Source organism: Ctenopharyngodon idella, chromosome 13 (assembly GCF_019924925.1).
Source record: "Ctenopharyngodon idella isolate HZGC_01 chromosome 13, HZGC01, whole genome shotgun sequence".
In the NCBI taxonomy this organism is placed as follows: Eukaryota; Metazoa; Chordata; class Actinopteri; order Cypriniformes; family Xenocyprididae; genus Ctenopharyngodon; species Ctenopharyngodon idella.
Genome location: NC_067232.1, coordinates 24,310,104 through 24,323,352, shown reverse-complemented (window position 1 = coordinate 24,323,352; position 13,249 = coordinate 24,310,104). Strand labels below are relative to the sequence as shown.

The 13,249-nt window shown below is 37.0% G+C and overlaps 1 protein-coding gene across 13 annotated transcripts in view; it reads left to right on the top strand.

The window, feature by feature from the left end:
- Positions 1–13,249, top strand: part of kiaa1109 (KIAA1109 ortholog) — an 85,725-nt gene that overhangs the window by 25,998 nt on the left and 46,478 nt on the right. For all 13 annotated transcript variants that reach the window (XM_051917452.1, XM_051917460.1, XM_051917461.1 and 10 more), the window contains exons 21-39: positions 91–228; positions 332–508; positions 1,819–1,947; positions 2,043–2,162; positions 3,227–3,507; positions 3,595–3,839; positions 3,925–4,120; positions 6,183–6,978; positions 7,992–8,062; positions 8,154–8,327; positions 8,789–8,909; positions 8,992–9,138; positions 9,229–9,350; positions 10,108–10,292; positions 10,603–10,824; positions 10,904–11,115; positions 11,221–11,372; positions 12,282–12,432; positions 12,567–12,719. In XM_051917452.1, coding sequence (XP_051773412.1) covers positions 91–228; positions 332–508; positions 1,819–1,947; positions 2,043–2,162; positions 3,227–3,507; positions 3,595–3,839; positions 3,925–4,120; positions 6,183–6,978; positions 7,992–8,062; positions 8,154–8,327; positions 8,789–8,909; positions 8,992–9,138; positions 9,229–9,350; positions 10,108–10,292; positions 10,603–10,824; positions 10,904–11,115; positions 11,221–11,372; positions 12,282–12,432; positions 12,567–12,719 — 3,792 coding nt within the window. The remainder of the gene's footprint in view (positions 1–90; positions 229–331; positions 509–1,818; positions 1,948–2,042; positions 2,163–3,226; positions 3,508–3,594; positions 3,840–3,924; positions 4,121–6,182; positions 6,979–7,991; positions 8,063–8,153; positions 8,328–8,788; positions 8,910–8,991; positions 9,139–9,228; positions 9,351–10,107; positions 10,293–10,602; positions 10,825–10,903; positions 11,116–11,220; positions 11,373–12,281; positions 12,433–12,566; positions 12,720–13,249) is intronic.

The window sequence follows — 13,249 nt, the reverse complement described above, 5'->3', positions numbered from 1 at the left end:
AGACTATTCTTTTGATGCCTTGCAGGCACTGATATTTCCTTTAGGATTTGAAAGTGTGGTTGTAAATCTTGTTTGTACTCTTGTCTGCAGCACTGCAGCAGTGACGGCCCAGAGGGTCCTACAGGCTTCATGGAGCGTCTGTGTTTTGAGATGAAGAAGGGTTATAAGGAGACCATGCTACAGCTCGTTCTCTCGCCTCTACATGTGTTTGTCAGCGATAACTATCAGGTGGGAGTGGGTGGTGGTGACCTTATTCATATTCTCTGAGGTGCTGGTATTTAAAGTTGTCATGTTTCTGTATTGGGTAATTTATTCCCATCTGTGTGTTTAGCGGCCTACGGTTGATGCTGTGTTGCGAGATGGGCACCTGAGCCTCTCAGGGTTGCAGATGAGGGCCCACGCCATGTTCTCAGTGGAGGGCTTGCCGGCGGGCAGTGACACACTCGAATATGCTTGGCTCATCGACGTTCAGGCTGGAGCTCTCACAGGAAGAGTTAGTGTGCCACAGGTGACTCACTTATTCATTTTGACAGTACAAAAGGGATGCTTGACATTTGTAAAGGAATATTTCTAGCAGTATCTGTGGCTTGATGACCTCATACAAAGATTTTGACGCATCCATCTCATTGTGTTTGATTGAATGAAAATGTTTACAGTAGTTTCACTTATAATAGAAATGTAACAGGCATGCGGGCCAGAGAATTTAGAAGCAAGAATGTGAAGGTTGGAATTTTATTAAAGCACCTACGTGAAAATCCACAGAAAAGAATGTTTGAACATTTATTTGCAGTGCTGCCTACTTCCTATTCGTTTGTACACACTGAGGGACATGTCAAAATTGTCATAGGTAATCAAAAGAATGCCACACAATATATATAAGTAAGATTTTAATTATTTTGAAAGAAATGAATACTTTTAGTCAGCAAGGACACATTATATTGATCAAAAGTGACAGTAAAGACATTTAAACATTTATAATGTTACAAAAATAATAATAAATGCTGTTTTTTTTACATTTCTATCCATCAAAGAATCCTGAAAAAAAGTATGTTTCCACAAAAATATTAATCAGCACATTTTTTTTTTTCAACATTGATAATAATAAGAAATGTTACTTGTGTACTGAATGAAATCTGAAATGTTCCTTTTGTATCATTGTTTAGCGTTTGTACAAAATATCAAACTAAAAGATCTTTTATAGTTGTTATAATGTTTAATCTTTTTTTTTTTGTGTGTGTTTTTGTACATTATTTGCCATGCATTTGAGGCTGATATGGCAATAAAAATACATTTGTCATTATGTATTTATCTATAAATGTAATACAAACAAATTGTACTACTGGATGTGCATGGAAGCTTGTTTCCGCCACTGAATAAAAAATAAAAAAAAGGTTATTGCGACTTTTATCTCACAATTCTGACTTTTTTCTCAGAAATGCGAGTTTACATCTCGCAATTCTGACTTTTTTCCTCAGAATTGTGTGATATAAACTTGCAATTGCAGGTTAGAAAGTCAGAATTGCATGATATAAATGCAATTCTGTGGAAAAAAATCTGTCTTTTTTTTTTTATATCTCTCAATTCTTCAGAATTGTGAGATGTAAGCTCGCAATTGCAAAAAAAAGTCAATTGTGAGGGGAAAAAAGAATTGCGGGATAAAAAGTCGCAATTATCTTTTAAATTGTTTTATTCCATGGCAGAAACAAGCTTCCATAGAATGTGTCACTAAAAGGAAGATTATTCAAGAATGATTATTTTAATTTAGTGACAGCATTAATCACAGCTTCGTGTTAATCACTGGTAGTGTTTGTGTTTCAGTGTGCGTCTCTTCTGGAATGGGGTGAGAGCTTTGTGTTTCATGTAATGTCCCGAGAGTTCCAGCTTGAGCAGCCAAAACCATCTGTCACCTGCCAACATGGAGTTGATCGTAGAGTCTGTGATGCCAAGGTATTACAGAAACGCTTACACGCATACCTGCGCTGTCATATTCACATCATTTTCAAAATGCCTATACTACTGAGTGTGTGTGTCTATGTGTGTAGTATGCAGCCTTGCCTGGTCCCTGTCGCACATCAGAGGATCTGAAGTACACCATGACTCGACTAACGGTTGATGGAGCCCAGGTTTTCATTGTTGAACATGGATGTGCAGCCAATATTAAGGTTAGTGACTATTAGAGATGACTATGTACACTACCAGTCAAAAGTTTGGAATAATTATGTTTTTTTTTCTTATGCTTTTGAAAGAAGTCTTTTATTTAGGGCTGTCAAAAGTACCAACTTCGGTACCAAGTTGGTATTGAAATTTTAAAAATGTGACAATACCAGCATTTCCCCCTAGAATTTTGAGCGCTGTTGAGCAGATTCTTAAACACCTCTGATTGGCTATTGTGTTCACATGCTCAACAGATATGTCTGTGATTGGCTACAATGATCTACACTTCAAAAACATGTTTTAAATTGACATCTTTGACGCTCTTCACCTAGCGCTTACACAAGATACACGGGAGCGTTTGAAAGCAGGCGTCTATCAGCGGATATATTAGGGATCCGCTGATAGACACCTGTAGCCAATCACAGACATATCTGTTGAGCGTGTGAACACAATGGCCAATCAGAGTGTTGTTTAAGAATCTGCTCAACAGCGCTCAAAATGGTACCCAAGTCGGTACTTTTGACAACCCTAGCTCACCAAGGCTGCATTTATTTAATCAAAAATACAGTAAAAACGATAATATTGTGAAATATTTTTGCAATTTTGATGCAAAGCTGAATTTTCAGCATCATTACTCCAGTCTTCAGTGTCACATGATCCTTCAGAAATCATTCTAATATGCTGATTTGCTGCTCAAGAAACATTTCTTATTATTATCAGTAAATCATTTTTGCTGCTTAATATTTTTGTGGGAAACGTGATACACTAACCATTAAAATGTTTGGAGTAAGATTAAAAAAAAAACTTTTATTCAGCAAAGAAACATTAGATATATATAATGTTACAAAAGATTAAAAATAAATGCTCTTCATGGAATTTTCTATTCATCAATGAATACTGAAAAAAATGAATCACAGTTTCCACAAAAAATATCAAGCATCAAAAACTGTTTTCAACATTGATAATAATAACCATTATTATTAATTGATAACCAGTAATAATTGAGCACCAAATCAGCAAATTATTCCAAACTTTTGACCAGTATTGCATGTACTGTATGTATGCCCATCAGACCGGAGCCCTGCGGTTGGCCACATGTAATCTGCACACGGCTGCTGTCGGTGAAGGCATCAGTGCCGTTTTGCAAGACGTAGTGATCGCTCAGTTCATCGAGCAACAGGAAGTTGCACGGCTTGGCCTTCCTCCTCCCCTCCTTAGGCGCTCTCATTGGCTTGAAGCCGGTTCGGTGACCTTTAACCTCATGACGGCTGATGTGGCTTTAGCCGCTGACCATCCAGCCAAATATGAGGTCCAGAGGCAGTTCCTGGAGCTTCATGACATGAAAACAAAAAGGTTCATGCATATCTTTTATTATATTTTGTATTTTACTTATGGCAAACGTATTTACCATATTGTTATGTGTGCACATGTGTGTTTTAGACTTTGCTTCCTTTGGCCGGAGGAGAAATTTAAGCGAAGCCGGAACCGCTGTGGATGTCTTGGTGGATGTCGCTTTTTCGGCGGCTCCGTCGGTGGCCTGGACTTCTTCCGTTTGGAGGAAATCACACCCTCATCAAGCTCCGCCTTCTCCAGCGGTAGTGCAGATATTGACATGTCCTATGGCCAGTCATTATTACATCCAGGAGAATGGATCGTCACTAAGGAAACTCCTAAACTCTCTGATGGTATATTATATTTGGTTTTGTGTGGCTATCGTGATGGCGATTGGGTGTCATGTAAATTATAGTTATTTTATTGGTTTACTTACAGCTAAAGGTGTTGCTATGCGGAGAGATGTGTGTTCTCCTGCTCCGATGGTGGACTTGGAGAGACGTGGCCAGCACCTTAGTCTTCACGTACCTCAGCGCTCGCATAGCTCTGCCTCTTCCTCAGAGGAAAACTCTTCCTCCAGTGCTGCCCTGCCTCTGTTAGCTGGAGAACGAGAGAGTCCCTCCCCTTCTATAGAGTGAGTCAGACACGTGTGCTCCTGTGTCTTATAAAACAATTCTAGTTTCGTAACAGCTTTATATCTCAATTGTGAGTTTATGTCTTGCAATTGGAACTTTGTATTTCACAATTCGACTTTTATTCCTTATTTTAAACTTTATCTCACTTTTTTTTATCATGAGGTGGAAATGGGCTCATATAAGCACCTTTGTCATATGAACAATCAATCATTAAATACACTAACGTTCAAAAGTTTGGGATCGATATTTTTGTTAAAGGGTTAGTTCACCCAAAAATGAAAATAATGTCATTTATTACTCACCCTCATGTCGTTCCACACCCGTAAGACCTTCATTAATCTTCGGAACACAAATTAAGATATTTTTGTTGAAATCCGACGGCTCAGTGAGGCCTGCACAGCCAGCAATGACATTTCCTCTCTCAAGATCCATTAATGTACTAAAAACATATTTAAATCAGTTCATATGAGTACAGTGGTTCAATATTAATATTACAAAGCGACGAGAATATTTTTGGTGCGCCAAAAAAACAAAATAACGACTTATATAGTAATGGCCGATTTCAAAACACTGCTTCATGAAGCTTCGGAGCGTTATGAATCTTTTGTGTCGAATCAGCGGTTCGGAGCGCCAAAGTCACGTGATTTCAGCAGTTTGCCGGTTTGTTACGCGATCCGAATCATGATTCGACACAAATATTCATAACGCTCCGAAGCTTCATGAAGCAGTGTTTTGAAATCGGCCATCACTATATAAGTCGTTATTTTGGGTTTTTTTGGCGCACCAAAAATATTCTCGTTGCTTTATAATATTAATATTGAACCACTGTACTCACATGAACTGATTTAAATATGTTTTTAGTACATTAATGGATCTTGAGAGAGGAAATGTCATTGCTGGCTATGCAGGCCTCGCTGAGCCATTTTTAACAAAAATATCTTAATTTGTGTTTCGAAGATTAACAAAGGTCTTACGGGGGTGAGCGACATGAGGGTGAGTAATAAATTACATTATTTTCATTTTTGGGTGAACTAACCCTTTAATTCTTTTAAAAGAAGCTGTCTTATGCTCACCAAGGCTGAATTTATTTGATCAAAAATACAGTACAACGATAATATTGTGAAATATTATTACAATTTAAAATAGTTGTTTTTTTTCTATTTTAATATGTTTAAAATTTATTCCTGTGATGGCAAAACTGTCCTGAAATTCTTGAATTTTTTTTCAGGATTCTTTGAATGGAAAGTTCAAAAGAAGAGAATTTTAATTTATTCTTTTGTAACATTATAAATTACTTTACTATGGAAGCTTGTTTCTGCCCTGAAATAAAAAAATAAAAAAGGTAATTTAAGACAATAAGACAATTCTGACTTTTTTCTCGCAATTGCGAGTTATAAAGTCAGAATTATGAGTTATAAAGTCAGAATTGCGAGATATAAACTCACAATTCTGGGAAAAAAACTCTATTTGGCGATTCTGACTTTGTAAGATGCAATTGCGAGTTTATATCTCGCAATTCTGACTTAATAACTCACAATTCTAACTTTATAACTCGCAATTCTGACTTTATAACTTGAAATTGCGAGTTAAAAAAAGTCAGAATTGTGAGAGAAAAAGTCCTTTTTTTTTTTTTTTTTTTTTTTTTTTTTAAGTGGCGGAAACAAGCTTCTATACTTTACTGCTACTTTTGATCAATTTAATGTTGATTTGCTGAACAAAATTATTCATTTCTTTTAAAAAGTCTTAACCTTTTAAATGGTAGTGTACACTGATTTAAGTCTCACAAATTATGCTAACAGCTGATGGCTTTATGCTAATAACCGATGATTAATCAGTTCATGTCTGATTAATGAGTCTTGTAGACTGACTCACTAAAAAGAACCACTTCATTAGAATCATTTATTTCCTTTTTACATCTCCTTTTAGCTCAAACCTCAAGCTTAAAGCGCAAGCTCAAAACTATTTTTCATAAATAGAACTGGTTCTGAATGAAAACAGGTTCTCAGTTCCCAACACTACATTTTTGTTTGTATGTCTATTTTACAGTGTGTGTTTTTTCAGGTTAATGAATGTAACCACTGACGGGCCAATCCCTGAGGGTCCACCTTTACGCTCTCCGCTGCGCTCTCCTTTAAAGCGCCAGTCCTCTGTCCAATCAGCTCGCCTTGGGAGCACCAAGAGCCTATCGGCTGCTGTCTTCGCAGAGAAAGTCACGCCTCCTACAGGTGTGCAGTTTAGCAGCGAAGTTTCCCGTAGCGATGAGAACGTTCTAGACTCTCCAAGGCAGAGAAGAAGCTACGGATCATTTCCTTTCACTCCATCAGCTGATTCTAGCACATTCCATCAGTACCGCTCTGTTGACTCCTCCATGTCTGTGGCTGACAGTGAAGCGTACTTTAGCGCTAATGAGGAGTTTGAGCCAATCAGTAGCGATGAAGGTCCAGGTACCTATCCAGGGAGGAAACGTAGACGAAGACAACAGGGTCAGCCCCACACAGAACACAGCCGCACCTCCATATACCACAGTGTGGAAGGACCTCTGTCAATTGCTGAGACCCGCCTACCTCCGATGCCTAGCCACACCTCCCAAGCCTCATTTGTCTCTGCACTTGGATTGGAGGAGGAGGGATCTGTTGAAACTGAGAAGGCGGAGCCTGGCCTCCTGACAACACAGCCGAATTTAATGGCTTGTTACCAGACTTACCTTGCACATTATCATGTGTCGAACTGGGCTGTTAAGCAGCCAACCAATAAGAGAACATCTAAGTCGTCACTGCATCGCCCACTTGACCTTGACACGCCTACGAGTGAGGAGAGCTCCGCCTCCTTTGACCAGTTGTCCATCCCGTCTTTTAAGGTAAATATATTTTTTTTTCCATAATTGTAAAATATTATGGTAACACTTTACAATAAGGTTTCATTGGTTAACATTAGTTAATGTATTAACTAACATGAACTAACAATGAGCAATACATTTGTTACAGTATTTATTAATCTTTTGTTAATGTTAGTTAATCAAAATACAGTCATTCATTGTTTGTTCATGTTAGTTCACAGTGCATTAACTAATGTTAACAAACACAACTTTTTGTTTTTAATAATCAGTGTATTAGTAAATATTGAAATTAATATGAATTTAGATAAATAAATGCTGTAGTATTATTCCTTCTTAATTCATGTTAACTAATGTAGTTAACTAATGTTAACTAATAAAACTTTATTGTAAAGTGTTACCAATATTATTTATGCAGTTGTGAATCTGAAGGTGAATTTTATGAAGAAATGTTCATCATATTTCACCACCAATATTGAGAAAAAATTATTATTTGCATGAATAAAATAATTATATTTATATTTTCTGACAATTAAGCAACCCTTCCCAAATTAATAGTAATTTATGAATATATTTAACTATATATAACACATTTTATAAATATAAATGTTTAAAGAAATGAAGCACTGTCCTTAAATTAATATATACATTTATAAATACATTTATTTTTCTGTGTATATAAATTGTAAATTATATAAAATGATTATTTTTAGTATATAATTATATAAATTGATTATATTAATGTGATGTTGTTATTGTTATTGATGTTATGAATAATAATTATTCATAATATGAAACAATGAACTTGAATTAATTTTAATAGTAATTAGTGATTAATATTAATTCTAATTCTTTAAATATAAATATTTAAATGTTACAGTATGTACATTAACAAAATAAACAGTATGTAATTATTAAATAATACATTTAATTTTCTTTATGCAAAGAGTAACTTTTGGGTAAATGTGTAAGCATATAGTAGTTTGTTTGTTTGTTTATTATATGTTTTTAATAATTGTTTTTGTGTCCTTTTATAGATGGTGAAGGCTGGTTTGTCTGCCAGCTCTCTGTTGGACAGAGGAGTTCAGCTCATGGGTGATATAAATAGGTAATATGAGACATCATATCAATCAGCAGTGGTTGTTTCAGTATCATGCATCATAATCACAAGCATGCATTTTGTGTGTTTGTATCTGCAGCACACCTTACACACCCCTTGACAAGCGAGCGATGGACAACACTGATGAGGACACAATGACAGAGGACTGGACTGTTGACCAGCCTCTTGCCCAGACGAGAACCACAGCCATCGTAGAGGTCAAAGGGGCGGTCAATGTGGTCCTGACTCCTTTAGTAGCTGAAGCACTAGACAGGTCAGACATCACAGCAGCTCTAACATCACCCACCTTGTGCTTAATGCTTAACAAAATTATGATTTTAGTTCTGTCTGATATTATGGTAATATTATGTAACCAAAGAGATAGACTGCATTAGTCAGTATTATCATGAATAATGTGGCTGAAATACATTTTTGTTTTGTTTTAGTTTTTGTTTCTTGAATGCCTTTGGATGAAAATACGGATTTTTGTCTAAGCAAATGCTGTCTAGAATGAGAATGTCCCTTCACCTAATACCACAAGCATCTGACTAGCATCCAAATCATGGCTGTGCTATGCCTAAAGCCTATTTGCTATTTAGAAAAGAAACAACCAAGCCCTTCAGTATGTTTTTGCTCACATAGGAAATAACTCACAGGAAAGAAAAATGTTCTCATAAAGCAATTTAATGGGGTCTGCCACAGTGTTCGTGAAATCCTCTTTGTTGTTCTTTCCAGGTACATTGAGTCCATGGTTCACTTTGCCAGTATTCGCCACCCCGCATCAATCCTGGATGACCTGCATGGGAAAGTGCTTAATGAAGTGTATCAGATCAGCAAATCCACTGTCTCTGAGTCTGTAAGTGATCAATACCAACAAAAAGAGACATGACAGCACACTTAGTCCTTAACGTGATCATGATGAATGTTGCGTTTTCCAGAGCACAGCGAAAGCAGAGCACAAAATATCAAAGACAGAGGGAACCACCCCTGGGTCTCTGAGCACACCGCATGGACAAACTGATCTGTCAATCAAGCCTGACAATGTGAAGATAAAGGGTTTGCAGGCTAATGTCACTGTCCCAAAGGTACCTGTTTGTGTATGTGTGTGTATGAAAGAGAGAAAGCTTGTGATGTAAAGATGGTAGAAGTAAATATGTGCGCATGTTTGTTTGCAGGTGAATCTCTGTGTACTTCAAGCATCCGAAGAAGAAGGTTCCCCCTCCAATAAGAGTGTCATACATGTCTCTCTCGTGTCCTTGTGTTTTGACCGGATTGCTACTCAGCTGCGCATGAATAGGTAACTGCAACTGTCTGTCCAAATATCATATTATATATATATATTTTTTTTATTTTTTATTTTTTCTTCAGCAGTGGCGTGTAATGCAGTCACTCCTACTAGCCACTTTGGTGGCTTGAATTTTATATATAATATATACATTTTTCAATTGTAGTCTTTTTAAAAGGCATCTGAAATAATAAATAAAGTGCAATGTAGTGTTGTCAAAATATTGATTTTTGATACATATCAATACTGAAACATCTGAAACGCTTCCAATACTCATTTTCCGCAGAATAGATACACAATACCCGCTGCGCTTTCTCGCACAAACCCGCCTCCCCTGACTCACTCGTTTCATTTGCTCCGGATGAATATTGTTGGTGTTACAGGGCATGAATTTCGGCGTGTGATTGCGTGTATTGCACATAATTTTACTCATTCCTGCAGATTTTGTGCTCAGACCCAAAGTGTGCGCACATAAAGCTGCCTCTCAGTACTAAACTGAGTTCTTTTTCGCTACTTATTGCGCTTAAACAGTCAAATACACGCAAAATAATGCCAAAATGCTGGTCTTGCCGGGTGTTCAAGTAAACGCAGTCAGTTATGTTTTAAGTTAATCTAAACAGTTGAGAAAGAAAACACATGTGTAACAGTATATTGGATCAGTGCGTCAGGTCTTAAAGTGACAGCAGCCTAATATACCTGCTGCCAAATTATATATATATATATATAATTTTGACAGTTTGTGCTCTGACTGTTAATATGTGATGTGTAGGGGTATAGTGGAGGACACAGAAAAGCCCTCTGCTATGATGGAGAAGTACTCGTCTGCGTCTAAAATGGCCCCTCAGTCCAGTGGCTCTCTCCGCTCAAATGCTGGGATTGAGAAAGGAAAGGAGATCGCAGCCAGACTCAACATACACCGCATACACAGCCAACTCCGCGGCCTGGACTCATCAGGTACACACACTCAAATTTATATCCATATGTTTATTTATTACACGCTTCTTGAGAATACTCTGATTGGGCAGTTGTCCACCTACTGCCCAAAAAAAAAAAAAATTTTTGTATGATAACATAATTGACATTGTCTCTCCTATCGCATGGACTTACTGTTTTATTAGAAGTTATTCTAATAATAATTGAACAAATTAGTCAATATTATCATTAATAATTTATGACAGAAATACATTTGTTTTTTGTTGTGTTGTGTTTTGTTTATTGAATGCCTCTCGGAATTGTAATTATTCCATATTTATGTTTTTAACAGACCTTGGAGCTTGTGCCATCACTGCCATTCCGTTTAAGAAGTCCAAGGTTCTCTTCAGTTTGGAGGAAACTGATGACTTTGTTTTAGTGGATGAGACTGAGCCCTCCATCTCTACTGAGCATGTCCCAGAACACACCCCTGACCATGCTCGCTCTGGAGCCAGTCCTGAGAAATGGGGTTGGATTATGTTTGAGTGTGGGATTGAGAACCTTACTGTGAAAGGTATTATACACATGTGAATTTCAGCTGTCGTTAAACATTTGTATTTAAGGAGTAAGAAATTAATTTCTGGCTCTCTCAGGTGGGCGGCAGTCAGGTGCCGTGCTCTACAGTGCTTTTGGGGTGATGGGTGAGGCCGACAACGGTGTCAGGCATGGAGTTTCGAAATCAAACGGTTCTAGTGGTTCTCAGACAGGAAGTGGCTACAGCACGGATGTATCTGATGATAACCTGCCCAATGATGCACAGAGCCCTGCCTCTGAACCCAACAACAATTCAGACTCTGACGAACAGGTTCTCATATGTTGTTCATTTATAGTTAATGGCCATTTGAGATCTTGTAAGTTTTCCTTGGGTGTTTGTTTCTCACATTATTTGTCCTCATGTTTGTCTGTGCAGGATGAGGGAGTGGAGTCAGATGATCTGAAAAAGGACCTGCCCCTTTTGCCTCCTCCTCCTGACTCCAGCAGTATGAAGCTGACTATAAAGGAGATCTGGTTCAGCTTTGCTGCGCCAACCAACATTCGATCTCACACTCCAGCCATGTCTAGGTACACATGTAAATGATAAATAAAATAAGAATACTGTATATATTATATATAATATTATATTATAATATTATTATATAATATACAACACACACACACACACATATATGTATGTATATATGTATGTATGTGTGTGTGTGTGTATATATATATATATATATATATATATATATATATATATATATATATAGCGGATATATCTGCCATCAATTACTCTTAAATAAATATTAATACTTATAATAAATAAAATATTATAAAAATTATAATATATTATAAAAAATACATAAAATATATTTTTTTTCAGATGTAAGTAATACAGTTTAATAATTGTATTTTGTCAGATATAAGTAATACAATTTAATAATCGTAAATAAGATGTTCACAAAATTAAAAAACAAAAACAAAAAAACAATTGTTTTACTCTAATTTACAATGATCAAACACACGCAAAATAAACATTTGGAAAACAAAAAAACAGGCACAAGTCACTGACAGGAAGACGGAATGACCTCTTCTGTAAAAATGGCCAGTTGGGTAGGTTTATTGGCTGTTTTAATCTCAAAAGGGCTAATTATATTGACGTATTAGTAGTTGTTTTGAGAGATTGCCTATTAAATATACATGTATACAGTGGTGGAAATGGGGGCCCTAGTTGAGGACATTTTATGTAGAAAATCCTACTATATTTATGCATGAAATTTGCATAGGGCTTATGTGGATAAAAGCTGGAAATCCTCTCCATTTTGAACTGGAACTCCATCCCCCCTAGAAATTCACTCCCTGGACTCCAGGCCCCCTCATTTCCAGCCCTGAGTGTATATTTGGCTGCTAAGTCTTTCATTTGATTCAAAGGAAATCATGGATCAGTATTTGTATGGCTAATGAGGTCTATGTTGTTGAATGTGTCTGCAGGCAGCTGAATCTCTTGAGTACTGCGACCCCTGCAGTCGGTGCGTGGTTGGTTCCCATTGACCAGCTGAAATCGTCACTGCAGAAACTGGAAATGGAGGCCACACTGCGTGTTTGTGCGGTCATGGGCTGCATAATGACTGAGGCCCTGGAGGTCAGACTTGTTAATACTTACACTGTTAGACACACCTGGACTTGAGCACAATGTAATTCAGCAGAGCTGTAGACCTAACTGTTCCTTAACTGGCCTAATTTATGTGCATGTTTATGTGTGCTTCAATCCAACAGAAAAAGAGTATTCACATTCCATTTCGCAGCAAGTATAACCGTGTTACAAAGCGAGCCCGATATCTTCACGAGAACCCGTCCTGCTTACTGTGCAATATTCTGCATCGCTACCTGCAGCAGGCTGATTACAGCATTATAGAAGAGGCCACCATGGTAAGTCTTTATGCTTGCAGAGCACATATTTGCATATGTATTACATGTTCTAATGCTACTCCATTGTTGAATTCTTAATTCTGATTTGTTGATGCTCATTCCAAAGCTTCCAGGTTCATTGACCACTGTAAAATCTGAAATTACTTCACCGTGTTCTTCCAGATTGTACTAACAATGGTATCCTGGTTTGTTTTTGAGCAAGATAACATTTAAAAATGCATTTCAATAAATACATGTGGCAACTGCAGCTTAAAGGGGTGTTTCACCCAAAAATGAAAATTATCCCATAATTTACTCACCCTCAAGCCATCCTAGGTGTATATGACTTTCTTCTTTCAGTCAAACACAATTGGAGTTATATTAAAAAATACTCTGGCTCTTCCAAGCTTTATAATGGGAGTGAATAGTTTTTGAAGCCCAAAAAAGCACATCCATCCATCATAAAAGTAATCCATACAACTCCAGGGGGTTAATAAATGCCTCCTGAAGTGAAGCAATGCATTTTTTTAAGAAAAATATCCATATTTATA